At 36.7% G+C, this 18,057-nt stretch overlaps 1 protein-coding gene across 1 annotated transcript in view; it reads left to right on the forward strand.

Annotated features, from left to right (window-relative positions):
• Positions 1–18,057, forward strand: part of ANKS1B (ankyrin repeat and sterile alpha motif domain containing 1B) — a 367,766-nt gene that overhangs the window by 233,758 nt on the left and 115,951 nt on the right. The window contains exon 4 of the mRNA XM_053718773.1: positions 16,216–16,296. Within this exon, the coding sequence (XP_053574748.1) occupies positions 16,216–16,296 (81 nt within the window). The remainder of the gene's footprint in view (positions 1–16,215; positions 16,297–18,057) is intronic.

Consider the following 18,057-nt stretch of genomic DNA (forward strand, 5'->3'; position numbering starts at 1 on the left):
CAACCCCCCAACAGTAAAACCCACCACCCACACAACCAAACCCCCCAAATAAAACCCTATATAAATAAACCTAAGCTCCCCATTGCCCTGAAAAGGGCATTTGGATAGGAATTGCCCTTAAAAGGGCATTTAGCTCTTTTACATTGCCCAAAACCGTAAGCTAAAAATAAAACCCACCCAATAAACCCTTAAAAAAAACTAACACTAACCCCCGACGATCCACTTACAGTTTTTGAAGACCGGACATCCATCCTCATCCAGGCGGCAGAAGTCTTCATCCAAACGGGCAGAAGTCCTCCTCGAAGCTGGCAGAAGTCTTCATCCAAGCAGGCAGAAGTCTTCATCCAGACGGCATCTTCTATCTTCATCCATCCGGCGCGGAGCGGGTCCATCTTCAAGACATCCGGCTCGGAGAATCCTCTTCTTACGATGTTTGCTGAAGAATGAAGTTTCCCTTTAAATGACGTCATCCAAGATGGCGTCCCTTACATTCCGATTGGCTGATAGAATTCTATCAGCCAATAGGAATTAAGGGGGGAAAAATCTTATTGACTGATTGCCAATTGGAATGTAAGGGACGCCATCTTGGATGACGTCATTTAAAGGGAAACTTCATTCTTCAGCAACCATCATAAGAAGAGGATGCTCCGCGCCGGATGTCTTGAAGATGGACCCGCTCCGCGCCGGATGGATGAAGATTGAAGATGCCGTCTGGATGAAGACTTCTGCCCGGCTTCGAGGAGGACTTCTGCCCGCTTGGATGAAGACTTCTGATGCCTGGATGAGGATGGATGTCCAGTCTTCAAAAACTGTAAGTGGATCGTCGGGGGTTAGTGTTAGTTTTTTTTAAGGGATTATTGGGTGGGTTTTATTTTTAGCTTAGGGTTTTGGGCAATGTAAAAGAGCTAAATGCCCTTTTAAGGGCAATGCCCATCCAAATGCCCTTTTCAGGGAAATGGGGAGCTTAGGTTTATTTAGATAGAATTTTATTTGGGGGGTTTGGTTGTGTGGGTGGTGGGTTTTACTGTTGGGGGGTTGTTTGTATTTTTTTTACAGGTAAAAGAGCTAATTTCTTTGAGGCAATGCCCCGCAAAAGGCCCTTTTAAGGGCCATTGGCAGTTTAGTGTAGGCTAGGTTTTTTTTTATTTTGTTGGGCTTTTTTATTGTGATAGGGCTATTAGATTAGGAGTAATTAATTTTTATTTTTGATAATTTATTTTTTTATTTTGTGTAATTTAGTGTTTATTTTTTTTGTAATTTAGATAATTGTATTTTGTTAATTTAATTTATTTAATTTATTGTAATGTTAGGTGTTATTGTAACTCAGGTTAGGTCTTATTTTACAGGTAAATTAGTTTTTTTTAACTAGGTAGCTAGTAAATAGTTAATAACTATTTACTAACTAGTCTACCTAGTTAAAATAAATACAAACTTACCTGTGAAATAAAAATAACACTTAAGCTAACTACAATGTAACTATAAGTTATATTGTAGCTATCTTATGGTTTATTTTACAGGTAAGTAAGTATTTATTTTTAAATAGGAATTATTTAGTTATTAATAGTAAGTTTTATTTAGAATTATTTTAATTATGTTAAAGTTAGGGGTTGTTAGGGTTAGGGTTACATAAGAGTTAGGGTTAGACTTGGGTTACGTTAGGGGTTAATATATTTATTTAGTGTTAGTGATGTGGGAGGCCAGAGGTTTAGGGGTTAATAATTTTACTATAGTGGTGGCGGCGACATTGGGGGTGGCAGATTAGGGGTTAATAAGTGTAGGTAGGTAGCTGTGACATTGGGGGCGGCAGATTAGTGGTTAATAAATGTAGGTAGGTGGTGGTGACATTGGGGGTGGCAGATTTGGGGTTAATAAGTGTAATGTAGGTGTCGGCGATGTCGGGGGCAGCAGATTAGGAGTTAATAAGTGTAATGTAGGTGTCGGCGATGTCAGGGGCAGCAGATTAGTGGTGTTTAGACTCAGGGTTTATGTTAGGGTTAAACATACATTTTTTCCCCATAGACATCAATGGAGCTGCATTACGGAGCTTTACGCTCCGTGATTGTAGGTGTTAGGCTTTTTTTTTAGCCGGCTCTCCCCATTGATGTCTTTGGGGAAATCATACATGAGCACGTCAAAGCAGCGCTTGTATTTGGGTGAGGTATGGAGCTCATCGCAACCATATCGCCCGCACAAGCCATTTTTTTGCAAACCTGTAATAGCAGCGCTATGAAAGGAGAGCGTTGAAAATAACGTACAAGTTATTAGCGAGCCAGCCATAACGCCAAACTCGTAATCTAGCTGCACGTGTTAAATACCATTAGCACCTGTTCTTTAACCCCCTGGTACTCAGATAAAATAGAGCACTATTATGTATACCATATTAGTTGCATGATGTCTTTCTGCCAATCTTGCAATACATCCCTGTTATTTGAGTGCTTGAGCAGACAAGGAATTGATGCATTTACAACAATTAATCAATCACAGTCCTAAGATTATCTTTACAGCAAGCCCATTGTCCATCACATTAAAGGGACATTGTACACTAGATTTTTCTTTGCATAAATATTTTGTAGATGGGCCATTTATATAGCCCATCTGGGAGTGTTTTTGTAACAATCTATAGTTTTGCTTATTTGTAATAACATTGTGCTGATTTTCAGACTCCTAACCCAAGCCCCAAAGTATCAGATAGACTCCTGCTGCTCCTGTTTGTGTAATCTGTGTTTTTATATGCAGGGAAGGGGGCATTGTCTTCTCTTCCTGATTTCCCGGTCCCTTTCACTGGGTGTCCCAACCTAACCGCATCAACATCGCTAAACTGGAATCTTCTAAGTGAGTTAAAGGTTCTATACTGGATTTTTACACCAAGTTATATGAAAATTGGTGTACACTGTCCCTTTAATTACAAAAATGGATCAACATAGCCAGTCATAATAATTCTTCACCATCAAAAGCACGTTTCTGATGCTTCTTATTGCCAAGTAGTTTATTGAAAGCTCTGCCAGTGTTGTGATTTTTTTTCTTATTGCTCTGAAAAGGGATATACAAATGTTTAAAGAAAAAAACAGAACAGTCAAATGAATTGTCCCCTGGTCATTCTTTTTGTACTTTGGAATGTTTCCATACCCTTGAATCGGCCAGGCCTGCAACTTGGATACTGAACTGGACTTGGATATCTCATAGTCTGGAAAAAAAATCTGTTAAATAATTTGGAATTAAAACTGGACTTTTTGTTTCATGGTGTGGAATTGACTGGGTGAGCAACTTTGAAGTATAACTGGACTTGGCAACCTCATAGTGAAAAACACACTTATTAAGTAATTAGGAAGAAGAACTGGTGTTTGCAGTCTCATTGGTGCCAAATTATCAAGGCTCGCCGGAAACAGCAGTTATGAAGCAGCGGTCTTAAGACCACTGCTCCTTAACTGGTCCACTGCCTCTGAGACTGTGGTCTGCAATCCGCACTGATCCTATATGATCGGACGGATTGACACCCCCTGCTAGCGGATGATTGGCCGCAAATCGGCAGGCAGCATTGCACAAGCAGTTGGTGCTTGTGCAATGTTAAATGCCTACAGCAAATACTGTCGGCATTCAGCAATGTCTGTCGGACATGATACGCTACAGAGTATCATGTCGGACAGACATTGATAAATCGGCCCCATAGTCTAGAATAGGCAAGGTCAACAACTTGGAAGAAGAACTAGTGCTTGCAGTCTCATTGTCTTGAATGGAGTAGGTGATCAACTTGGAAGCAGAACTGAACTTGACAAATTTATAGCTGTTATTGTCTAGGTCACCAACTTGGAAACAGAACTAAACTTGACAGTCTAATAGTCTTGATTTGAACAGATCATTTCAATCATTTAGAACAGAGCCATCTTGGAAAGAAGGACAGGACAAGCTCTTAGTTAAGACAAATTGTGTCAGAGAAAGGACTGGAAAGGCTCTTAGTCAGGATGGACCAGGTTAGCATCTTAGAAGAACAACAGTATTTGACACAGATTAACCTATTGCAAATACCACTTCAAAAGGAAGTGACTAGAATAATATATGAAATAGCATATGATATTATGCCTCACTGTTTGGTCACTGTCTCTTTATAGTAAGCTTTAAAGCTAGTGAATGAAGACCGCAATTGACAAGGAGCAGCACAGCAATGCCTGGAAGACAAGTTAGCAGTAACATCGCTGTTAGAATTTACAGGAAAAAGTATAAGATATTCTATTTTTCATTGCAAAATCTTGGTACTAGTATGCATAGTAATTATTTCACTGCATCTGTGCATAATGGTTATAACTCTTGGGAGACTGACCTTTGTCTGCGGCAACTAAACCTTATCCTTGTATGACCGGCAGCAAAGAGAAGCAAGCCAACTGAAGGATTTCCCAGATTTCGTAGTCTATTGACCCCTTAACAAGCTTATTAACTTCTCATTGACACTAGCACAAAATTATATATAGCAAAGTAAATGTATGACATAGTGATAAAAATGATAATTAGAAATGAGACTGAAACAGAAGAGGGGGAGGGTTTGAGAGAGTGAATGAAAGGCTATCATAATTGGAGATGGAATGGGTGAAGCAAAGGTTGGGCATGAATAGAGGAATGGACTAAAAGAATGGGCTAAAAGTGTGAGAATAGATAATAAAAAAGAGGATGGATTAAAGAGAAGGAAGAGGATAGATATCTTGTATTTATAATTATGTTTCCACTGTATATTTCAAGATAGTAACATTCCTAGCCCTCAGTTCCTTTAATCTACTCTTTAATATGAGATACTTTGACTCTTAAATCAATTGAGTCATAAAGAAATTAAGTAAAAACTTCATGAAATAAAGGGACATTGTCATGTGCTAGAACACTATTGCTTTTAGTGAATTATGTTCTTAACCCATGTAAATTTGTTTAACATATAGTTAAAGTCAGGCTACTGCTGATCCATAGCTGAACACAGCCAGTGATTGTCAGCTCGAGAAATCTAGCTCGAGAAAAAAATGTTGGTTTCTCCTATACAGGGGTCGATCACAATCCTTTAGAAAAATCATTTATCTACAAAATGTCAGCCGTAAGGAATCAGTCCAGGTTTAACCCAACTGCTAGAGTGATAAGATAAACACACGCTAGCACACTGAGAGGAACCCAGGACATGACCCACTCAGGAAAGAATAAAAGGCAATAATTATGCAGGAAAAGAAAAACTGTACTCACAGGTGTTGCAGGGTCACATAGCAGTCTTTGCTGAAATGAGGGGAGTACAAGGTAAAGAGACTTATGCAGGTTGAGGGTATACCGTAAGAGTGTTCAGACAATACAGAGGTCAGTAACAATGTTGACCAGGCAGAGGATGATCCGTTAGAGTGGTCAGCCAATGCAGAGGTCAGTAACAATGTTGAACAGGCAGAGGATGATCCGTTAGAGTGGTCAGGCAATGCAGAGGTCAATAACAATGTTGAACAGGCAGAGGATGATCCATTAGAGTGGTAAGGCAATGCTGAGGTCAATGTCCCTTTAAGCAGGTTTAAGGATAAGGCAGCAGAGTGGTCAGGCAAAGCAATGGTCAATGTCCCTTTAAGAAGGTTTAAGGATAAGGCAGCAGAGTGGTCAGGCAAAGCAATGGTCAATGTCCCTTTAAGCAGGTTTAACGATAAGGCAGCAGAGTGGTCAGGCAAAGCAGACAGGTTTTAAATATAGGTAGAGAGCAGAAACTCACAGAGCCACAAACAGGAACGAACACTGACAAACGAGCCCCGAAGAAAACTCCCGCCGGTATTTTAAAGCCAGTGACGAGAGGAGGCTGTGACGTATGCGGGCGTGTCCCAGGAAGGCCGCGTCACGTTACTAGGCAGCGTGACGTGGTAAGGACACAGAGGAGATCCAGGAGACACGGCGATGAACGGATTGTGGCACAAAAAATACTTTAATTGTGGGTTTCTGTTGATAATCATTAGAAATGTTTATCTAAATGATTAAAATGTTATCTAAGCGATAAACCCCCAAATATTTATATAAGGTTTTTTTGGTTAAGCCAATGAAAGGTTGGAGATCAAGCTTCTCGAAATTTAAACAGTAGTTTAGTCACCTTATTCTCAAGTTAATTGTTGGCAAAAGACAGACCCTTATTATTCTCTAGAGCAATGTAACATAGCCATTCTCATTATGTACACAATATTTTTAGATATACAACATATCATTGTGTTTTTAAATTTAGCTTGTAAAACACCTGTCCTCCCCCAGTGTATCTCATTCTATTTTTCTCCTCCTTTTTATACATGAGGTGTGTATTTTTTGTTTTCATTGTCTACCTAACAAAAGCAACCAGCAAATAAACTGTAGCTATTTCCAATGACTAAGAAAGAACTAAAGGGAAATAGTATGCTGTGCTATTTAAACAGTGGTCAACGTGCCTTACATAGATCATGATATATGTTATTTAACTGTTTCACCACCCATTAATTGTTGTCTCATTGTAACATTCTCTCTCGGCTAGATTTAGAGTTCTGCGGCCAAAGGGGTGCGTTAGCTACGCGTGCTTTTTTCCCCCCGCACCTTTTAAATACCGCTGGTATTTAGAGTTCACAGAAGGGCTGCGTTAGGCTCCAAAAAAGGGAGCGTAGAGCATATTTACCGCCACTGCAACTCTAAATACCAGCGTTGCTTACGGACGCGGCCAGCTTCAAAAACGTGCTCGTGCACGATTCCCCCATAGAAAACAATGGGGCCGTTTGAGCTGAAAAAAAACCTAACACCTGCAAAAAAGCAGCGTTCAGCTCCTAACGCAGCCCCATTGTTTCCTATGGGGAAACACTTCCTAAGTCTGCACCTAACACCCTAACATGTACCCTGAGTCTAAACTCCCCTAACCTTACACTTATTAACCCTTAATCTGCCGCCCCCGCTATCGCTGACCCCTGCATATTATTATTAACCCCTAATCTGCCGCTCCGTACACCGCCGCAACCTACGTTATCCCTATGTACCCCTAATCTGCTGCCCCTAACACCGCCGACCCCTATATTATATTTATTAACCCCTAATCTGCCGCCCCTAACGTCGCCTCCACCTACCTACAATAATTAACCCCTAATCTGCCGACCGGATCTCACCGCTACTCTAATAAATGTATTAACCCCTAAAGCTAAGTCTAACCCTAACACTCCCTAAGTTAAATATAATTTAAATCTAACAAAATAAATTAACTCTTATTAAATAAATTATTCCTATTTAAAGCTAAATACTTACCTGTAAAATAAACTCTAATATAGCTACAATATGAATTATAATTATATTGTAGCTATTTTAGGATTAATATTTATTTTACAGGCAACTTTGTAATTATTTTAACCAGGTACAATAGCTATTAAATAGTTAATAACTATTTAATAGCTACCTAGTTAAAATAATTACAAAATTACCTGTAAAATAAATCCTAACCTAAGTTACAATTAAACCTAACACTACACTATCAATAAATAAATTAAATAAACTACCTACAATTATCTATAATTAAACCTAACACTACACTATCAATAAATTAATTAAATACAATACCTACAAATAAATACAATGAAATAAACTAACTAAAGTACAAAAAATAAAAAAGAACTAAGTTACAAAAAATAAAAAAATATTTACAAACATTAGAAAAATATTACAACAATGTTAAACTAATTTCACCTACTCTAAGCCCCCTAATAAAATAAGAAAGACCCCCAAAATAAAAAAATGCTCTACCCTATTCTAAAATTAAAATAGAAAGGCTCTTTTACCTTACCAGCCCTAAAAAGGGCCCTTTGCGGGGCATGCCCCAAAGAATTCAGCTCTTTTGCCTGTAAAAAAAAACATACAATACCCCCCCCAACATTACAACCCACCACCCACATACCCCTAATCTAACTCAAACCCCCCTTAAATAAACCTAACACTAAGCCCCTGAAGATCTTCCTACCTTATCTTCACCACGCCGGGTTCACTGATCGATCCAGAAGAGCCTCCGATGTCTTGATCCAAGCCCAAGCGGGGGCTGAAGATGTCCATGATCCAGCTGAAGTCTTCATCCAAGCGGGAGCTGAAGAGGTCCATGATCTGGCTGAAGTCTTCTATCAAGCGGCATCTTCAATCTTCTTTCTTCCGGATCCATGTTCATCCCGCCGACGCGGAACATCCATCTTCACCGACGACTTCACGACGAATGACGGTTCCTTTAAGGGACGTCATCCAAGATGGCGTCCCTCGAATTCCGATTGGCTGATAGGATTCTATCAGCCAATCGGAATTAAGGTAAGAAAATTCTGATTGGCTGATGGAATCAGCCAATCAGAATCAAGTTCAATCCGATTGGCTGATCCGATCAGCCAATCAGATTGAGCTCGCATTCTATTGGCTGTTCCGATCAGCCAATAGAATGCGAGCTCAATCTGATTGGCTGATCGGATCAGCCAATCAGATTGAACTTGATTCTGATTGGCTGATTCCATCAGCCAATCAGAATTTTCTTACCTTAATTCCGATTGGCTGATAGAATCCTATCAGCCAATCGGAATTCGAGGGACGCCATCTTGGATGACGTCCCTTTAAGGAACCGTCATTTGTCGGGAAGTCGTCGGTGAAGATGGATGTTCCGCGTCGGCGGGATGAACATGGATCCGGAAGAAAGAAGATTGAAGATGCCGCTTGATAGAAGACTTCAGCCCGATCATGGACCTCTTCAGCTTCCGCTTGGATGAAGACTTCAGCCCGATCATGGACCTCTTCAGCTCCCGCTTGGATGAAGACTTCAGTCGGATCATGGACATCTTCAGCCCCCCGCTTGGGCTTGGATCAAGACATCGGAGGAGCTCTTCTGGATCGATCGGTGAACCCGGCGTGGTGAAGACAAGGTAGGGAGATCTTCAGGGGCTTAGTGTTAGGTTTATTTAAGGGGGGTTTGGGTTAGATTAGGGGTATGTGGGTGGTGGGTTGTAATGTTGGGGGGGGTATTGTATGGTTTTTTTTTACAGGCAAAAGAGCTGAATTCTTTGGGGCATGCCCCGCAAAGGGCCCTTTTCAGGGCTGGTAAGGTAAAAGAGCTTTTCTATTTTAATTTTAGAATAGGGTAGGGCATTTTTTTTATTTTGGGGGTCTTTCTTATTTTATTAGGGGGCTTAGAGTAGGTGAAATTAGTTTAACATTGTTGTAATATTTTTCTAATGTTTGTAAATATTTTTTTATTTTTTGTAACTTAGTTCTTTTTTATTTTTGTACTTTAGTTAGTTTATTTAATTGTATTTATTTGTAGGTATTGTATTTAATTAATTTATTGATAGTGTAGTGTTAGGTTTAATTGTAGATAATTGTAGGTAGTTTATTTAATTAATTTATTGATAGTGTAGTGTTAGGTTTAATTGTAACTTAGGTTAGGATTTATTTTACAGGTAATTTTGTAATTATTTTAACTAGGTAGCTATTAAATAGTTATTAACTATTTAATAGCTATTGTACCTGGTTAAAATAAATACAAAGTTGCCTGTAAAATAAATATTAATCATAAAATAGCTACAATATAATTATTATTTATATTGTAGCTATATTAGGGTTTATTTTACAGGTAAGTATTTAGCTTTAAATAGGAATAATTTATTTAATAAGAGTTAATTTATTTTGTTAGATAAAAATTATATTTAACTTAGGGGGGTGTTAGGGTTAGGGTTAGAATTAGCTTTAGGGGTTAAAAAATGTATTAGAGTAGCTGTGAGCTCCGGTCGGCAAATTAGGGGTTAATGCTTGAAGTTAGGTGTCGGCGATGTTAGGGAGGGCAGATTAGGGGTTAATACTATTTATTATAGGGTTATTGAGGCGGGAGTGAGGCGGATTAGGGGTTAATACATTAATTATAGTAGCGGTGCGGTCCGGTCGGCAGATTAGGGGTTAATAAGTGTAGGTAGGTGGAGGCAACGTTGGGGGCGGCAGATTAGGGGTTAATAAATATAATATAGGTGTCGGCGGTATTAGGGGTAGCAGATTAGGGGTACATAGGGCTAACGTAGGTGGCGGCGGTGTACGGAGCGGCAGATTAGGGGTTAAAAATTTTTAATAGAGCGGCGGCGATGTGGGGGGGCCTCGGTTTAGGGGTACATAGGTAGTTTATGGGTGTTAGTGTACTTTAGAGCACAGTAGTTAAGAGCTTTATAAACCGGCGTTAGCCCAGAAAGCTCTTAACTACTGACTTTTTTCTGCGGCTGGAGTTTTGTCGTTAGATTTCTAACGCTCACTTCAGCCAAGACTCTAAATACTGGCGTTAGAAAGATCACATTGAAAAGATAGGATACGCAAATGGCGTAGGGGGATCTGCGGTATGGAAAAGTTGCGGCTGCAAAGTGAGCGTTAGACCCTTTCCTGACTGACTCCAAATACCAGCGGGCGGTAAAAACCAGCGTTAGGAGCCTCTAACGCTGGTTTTGACGGCTACCGCCAAACTCTAAATCTAGGCCTCTGTGTTTTATATATTTAATGGTCCTCAGGGCTCAGCAGCCATCTTGATATTTTTAGGTTGCTATTAGCATTGAGTTTTAAATAAGGACCAATTCTATTGTGTTTAAAATTATATGAGAATTTATGTTTGAATTTTTTTTATATCAAAGCTAAACATGCTTATTGTAAAGATGAACTAACAAAAAAAAAATATTTAGGAAAATACACTTTTTATGTGTTTAATACAAAAAGCTGCACAATTAAGTCCACTAGCAAAGTTACACCTACAAAATGACAATATTAAAAAGAATAAAAAAACAACAAAGGCGTAAACAATATCCTTGGTAATATCATCCATAATGACCAAGTGGGATTCATTCCAAGCAGAGAGGTGCGGGATAGCACTAACAGTGTATTAACACTTACGTCCCATGCGTGCTGTATGGATCAAAAGGCAGTATTGATATCTACCAAAGCAGAGAAAGCGTTCAACCACATTAATTGGCAATTTTTGACACATGCATTGAAAGCCTTTGAATTTGGCCCAAATATGATCCATGTCATATTTAGTCTATATTCTACACCCTCTGCCAAGGTAAAAGGCAAAACCCTTCTACAGCCAGAAATGGCACCCAACAGGATTGCCCCCTTTCCCTGATATTATTCATTCTCACTATGGAGGTGTTAGTTTTACATGTCCGCAGAAATCACTTAATTAAAGGGATTAGTGTTGGCCTACATGATTGTAAAATAGCTCTTTATGCGGATGATGTCCTCTTCTTTATCACTTCTCCCACCAGTGCCTTCCCTGATTTACTCTCAGAGCTCAAAGCCTTTGACTGTTAGTCAATTTTTTTAGTTAACATGCAGAAATCTGAAATCTTGAATATTAACCTACCTCCATTAAAATTTACTGCGCTGAGTGTTCTATGCCTACTTCGTCAGCAGAGCAAAGCAATTTTAGGCACCCATACATCACCAAATATGTCCCTTCTCTTTGAAGAAAAAAAATGTATACTACTCTTACAGAAGATACAAGATGAGTTTAAATAATGGAATGCAAAATCTGTTTCCTAGTGAGGCCGCAAAAAATAAATTAAGATGACAACCTTTTTTTTAATATTTTGTATATTTTACAGGCCATTCCGATTTGGTTACCTCAATGGTATCTGCGTCCGTAACAGGACTCCATTAACACTTTTGTTTGGGGAAAGAGTAAACCTAGAATATGTAGATCCAATCTATACAGGTAAAACAGGGAGGAAAGATTGGGTTTGCCAAATATCCAGAGTTATTATGACTCAATCACTTTACAAAGAATATTAGACTGGCATGGCACAATCAACCAAAGTTTGGTTGGTACTAGATTCTTGTATACTACATTCTCCTAATGTTGGTGCTTTTTGTTGGGTGACAAAAGATAGTAGACTCTTTCAATGTAACATGTTAAAAATTCATAAAAGTCTATTTAAAAAGATGGGAGTCGAATCCTTCCTCGAATAAAGACATCTCTTCTCCAAGATCACCAATGTTCCCAGTTCCTCTTAATCCAGTGATGATAGCAGGGTTAGACAGGATATTTGAAAGATCTTCCGAGGGGGATTTCACAATCCGCTGGCCAAACTCACTGACTAGGGTAAATTGCTTAGTAAAGATAAACTTGCAGATATAGTGGGGGAAGATTTGCTACTTGGATGAAATATGCCCAGCTCTAATGCTTTCTTAATACCACAAAGTACAAATCTGACTTGCTGCAACCTTGTTTCCTTTTCAAATCTTTATGCTTGAGAGGGGACTTGATTAAAATCCCACTATCGTAAACACTCAAACTCCTCTAAGTTCAAAATAATACCAAACTACATTCTATATCTATATAGATGGAAAAATTAATTAGGTTGTCAAAAAAACTCGAAAACCTGGCTTAGAATTTTTAATAACATTCATAAATTCTCTGTCTCCCAGGGATTTTGGAGATCAATCATAAAATATTATTACAGTGGTATCTTATTCCATCACAAATAAACACCATTTATTCAGGAGCCTACCAGGGATTTTGGATGGGCTGTGGAGAGTGTGGGAGTCTGCTACATATAAAGTGGCAATGAAGTCTCATCCAATCATTATGGAGGGCTATCGAATCCCACTTTCAAAAATGTTTTAACACAAATCTATTGCTAACCCCACAGATTGCTCTCCTTAATGATTTACCCAAATTTCTATATAAATTACGATTGCATCTCTTGCATATTGGGCTTAATAGTGCAAAATCTTTATTTGCCCACCACTAGTAATCCCAGCATATCCCCTCAAAACAAGCCTGGATAGATAGAACATCTGAATTGCTTACTTTAGAAGAATATGGTTATCTGAAAAGAAACAGATTTAACTATTTTCTAGGTGTGACATTTTACTGGGATCAATCTAGCTACACACAACCGGAACAATGACACAAACTCCCCACATTTGCATCTCATACCTTGGCTGGCACTTGAGGTGGCGGAACCCCCTCCTCTTGCCCTCCACTTCCTTCATTTTTTTACCTTCACCCTACCACCTTCTATATCCCTCCTTTCTCTTAATCTTTCCCAAAATACTTACCTCTCAGATTATAAAATGGAAGGTTACAACATACTTGTTTTCCACTCTCTGTTTCCATTCTGTCATAAGAACTCTGGACCTTGAATACTATTTGAGTTTGTTTTCGTATTTGTTGCGATTTACTCTCAGTTGTGTTAAGTTATATTTTGGTTCTTTGGACTGACTAAATGGATGTCATAAGCCTTGTTCTACCCTACCATATCTGTATATGAGAAATGTTATTATAAATTGGTTCACTATGTTCTTTGCAGTTTCATAGCTCTGTTAAAGTTGACATTCTATAAAAATTAATAAAAAAAAAAATACAACATATAACTAATATACGTTTATTATCCTGATAATATTTAGTTTGTAGTACATAGGAATGCAGAAGTAAACAAGAACATCTCTAAAACCTATGCTTTTGAGTTGGAACTATCACCCAAAACTGACTTTATGTTGCAACCTTTTCCCTTCAAAACTAAATAGATAAAAGCTGATACATAAAATAAAATTAATGTAGCACTATCAGTTGTATTCTTCCTAGAAATGCCAAGGCCACTCCCACAGATATGTGGTTGGTAAAACATGCCTCTGAAAGCCTGACCAGGAAACAATGGTTTATTCCCAACTGTAATATACATATATATATATATACCAATTGGAGTGATAGATTATTGTGGCTACTATAGGAACTGCCTTACAAATTACCAAACTATACCATTGAGGCCCATATATTTCTAGTTAGTAATGGATTGTGCAATGACCCCAAAAGTCCACTCACTTTTTGTTTTTGAGGTGATAGATCCACCAAATAATATGTGGCTAATTATTGTAATTGATCTCGCACCATTAGTGTATTATGTGACTAGCATCAGCACTATCTTTAGACTTCTCCTATCCAGGACTCTGGTATGCACCAAACCCAACCTTGCTGTTATTTTTCCCTTTAAGTTTACCCTTGCAGAACATTTTGCACCCTTTTTCTGTTATGCTTTTTTTTTTTTTAACCTTTCTCACAGATCTTCACTCTCTGGGGTCATATTCATAATACTCATTCTGGGAAGCAGCTCATGGTCAGTTAATGCATCCTTGCTTGAACAGAGAACATTGTAACATGCCTGGAATGAAAACGTGGGTTATTGTGTTCATATAGATTTGCATAATGCACAGTATCATGGTAATAGATATTTATGCCACTTTTTCATCACTTGCCTGAAATGATATGACTAATAATATTGTTCATGAATAAAGGGAAAAAATCATTATGGCTTTAGGCCAAACTGATTCAGACAAAGTGACATGTTAGTTCATTGCATGGGTAATGAAGATTAATATGAACCAATGTGTCCGTGCATTTTTCTCATAAAACTGGCCATTTTTATACTTTTTTTCATTGAGATATATATATACGTTTCTTAAAAAGGTTAGATTAGAAACTAGATTTTAAAAAATGATGTTGAATGAACTGTAAACTAAAAAAAAAAAGATTTAATAATGTAGTATACTATATAGATGTATACAATATTTTTTAAGCTGTTTGATACATTTTGTTTGGGTGATTTTTAATTTTTATAAGACACCAATGTGCAAAACACTTGTATCTCAGCATTTTAATATTTATTTATTTTTAAATAACCTTATGGTGTACTTACTGTACAATGATACATTTGATCTATAGTGAATTTCTGGCAGTGATGGGAAGTGATATGCTATCATTCCAATAAACATTATTACATTACAATACACACTAAAATTCCCTCTTACCATGCAGAAACCATTGAGGATTTGAAAAGTGTTTTTTATTTAAAGAAACAAAACAGAAATATAGGGTGAAGTTCTTGCATTTTAACCCTCTCACTACATGATCCATTCAGTAGTGAAAGGTAACAATACCTCTGTATTTATTTCTCTGGAACAGTGACGCTTATTATAAATAATAGAAGCCACTTTTAATATGTTATTACTGCTAATTCATAAGTAGTATTGAGATATAGCTTCTTAATTACATTTCTTTTTAACGCGTCCAGAGCAATAAATTTGCATATCCTTTAGTATTGGTTTGCACTTGAATAATTTAGTATTCTTTAAAGCTCAGCTCCTTCTGTATTTCGTAAATACAATGTCAATTTTGATCACGGTCTATTCACAAATTTATTTCTTAAAAATCAGACTTTTTTTAAGTCAACAAAGACAATTTTAACAGATATCAAAATGTCGAAATATATCCTTAAATGCAAATAAAAAAAAACATGGAATGGGCGTTTGCTTTAAGGTTTATTATACAGTGAACTTAATTTTGGGGTACATATTTTGTCTGATCCACCAAAGTATCCCTTGTTTGTCTAGTTTCAGAAAATGTCTAGTATGTTTTTCTTTGTTTAGAGCATGCCATTTGGGGGAAAATATGGACCCATATTAAAACCCGTTCCTCACCCCCAGTGTTCCTGGTCTGAGATGATAAAGGTATATAGTGCACTTATATTTCCTTCACTTTATTGCATTTTAGGTAAAAAAAAAAATAGAGAAACAGGTGATTTATTTTGAAAGTTTGACTTCAATTACAATGCCTCTTGATACAAAAACCACAATCTTTGATAGATATGTATCTAAATATTTATGATATTATAACCACATAGGTTGATTTGAATTATAATTTAAAAAACATATATTTAAAGCACGGTTTAGTTTTATTTATATACTTCCAGAAGGCTGTGGCATTAAAAAAAAAAAAAACGTAAATTGCATTTTTGTATTTGATTTAATTTTTCTTGGCATAATATAACCTCAGATTATTAAATACATTTTTTTTATCATAATAACCTTAAAAATAGTCTTGAGTTTTTTTTTTTTTTAAATCTGGTTGTATCTTTTGATGTTATATAGATTTGAGTGGTCCATTTATTTTTACCTTAACCACATATTTTTTTTACTTAAATACTCACTCTTTTTCAATTTCTGAAGGCAAAGATATTTTTTTCTTTCTTTTTTTTTAAAGAAGAAAGAAACAATATTAATATTTTTACTAACTAAGTCTAAGCCTGAATACTTTTTTTTAATCTATAATATAGCAGTGATATCATTTTTCTATAAAAACAAATCCGCTAACATTTTGTGTTACCTAGACAAACGTGTTGTGTGTTGTGTACTTTTGCGTTACAAAAAAATATTAACTTCTTTTTATTTTAGTATTTAGGTTCAATGCTGATAAAAGAATTAAGAGGGACAGAATCAACGCAAGATGCATGTTCAAAAATGAGGGTATGTATGGTCCACCACATTTGTATTTTATTTTATATTTTTTCTATGATAACATTTTAAAGTAACAAGTGAACCCACTAGGTTACTAGCTTCTGAGAACTGTTTGTGACTATGTACATTCCCCCTTTAAGTAAGTATTCTACAATGGTGTCTATCATTATTTTGCAAATTTCATATGGGCTTAATATATACATCCCTGCACCCCCTGTACCAGTGACTAGCTTCTTTCTTTTGTACAAAATGTGTGGTTTTTATGAACATTTGCTTAAAATACAAAGACATTTCATCTGATTCCAGTTTGATCTGGTTTTCTATTGCCTGTTTTCGGCACCTGATGAAAAAGAGCTACTGTATATCTATGTCAGAAAAAAGGGAGTAAGCATATTTTCGATACACTGATTACAACATTTCCTTTATTTTTCCTTTTTTGAGGACATTCACAATTAAATAAGTTGAGCACACAACTTTGGGGAGTAATATATATATACCGTATATATTTTTTTGCATAATCATATTATTATTTCTAGATTTTTATTTATATTAATACTATGTAGTGACACATTAATATCACATTTGTATATGTGTATTCTTTTATTGCTATATGTACTCTCATTTGCATCTTTGGAGGAGTAAAATGATTACAACCAAACCTATAGCAGAATCAGGTCTCTATGTAATGCCCACTTCTTTAGGTTTGGTCGCCTAATCACTGTCTTCTTCTCTGTGTGTCTTACACAGACTTCCCTTTTTTATACTCGGCCCACTGTAAGCCATGGCCTATTTGCATTTCACATGATTTCAAGTTTACTTTAGAGAATGTTGGGAGAAATAACAGTTATTGTTTTTCAAATGGGAAAAGACAACTTCATATATGATTTATTGAGTTCCAATGAGCATTTTTATAGAAGACAGTAATACCTATATACCTCTGGCTATTAATGTCTGTACTATCATGTGTATGTCTATCAATTACATTTTGGTGGTTGCTTTTAATTAATACATTTTGCAAAAGTATGAATTATTCCTCCTACTTGTGTTTGCATATCTGTTTTTACCTCTCATCAGTTCATCATCAGTTTAGATTATGTACACGTCTCCTTATAAAATCAATTATGTAAGTGTTTACAAGCATAAATTAAAATTACTTCCCTAAGCAGATACATAATTACTGAGGAACTCAGGAGGAACAGTGCAGTAATTAATTTTTACTATTCTTACTGCTGTGTTTTGGGCTAGATTATAAATGAAGCGCTAATTTAACGTGCGCCCGTAAAGTTTAATTTAAAAAATGTCCCCCAATTCTTCCCCCCAAATAAAGTGTACAGTCCCCTTCATAAAATGAAAAATGGTAGCATCTTTATTTTGTATAAAAAAAAATACAGAAAGCCGTTATGAGGGATTAAAGTGCCTTTATATTGCGGTCTATGGGGACTGTGTTTATACTGTTGATATATATGCTTATATACATGTATTTTTATGTGTTAATATGTGTATATAAACACATAAATGTATATGTATATATTTGTATACATATATATATTAAATTTGCTGCCCAACGTTGCATGATTTACTCCATGCGCTGCGCTAGGTTCTCTGCCGTGTCTCACGGGATGAGAACGAGGCTCCCATTATTGCTCCTAAGTTTAACTAGGTATGCTTTTCAGCAAAAGATTCCAAGAGAACAAAGCAAATATAATAACATAAGTAAACTGAAAAGTTTAAAATTGCATGTTCTATCTGAATCATAAAGTTTCATTTTCGACTTAAAGT

This window comes from Bombina bombina, chromosome 6 (genome assembly GCF_027579735.1).
Source record: "Bombina bombina isolate aBomBom1 chromosome 6, aBomBom1.pri, whole genome shotgun sequence".
NCBI lineage: Eukaryota > Metazoa > Chordata > Amphibia > Anura > Bombinatoridae > Bombina > Bombina bombina.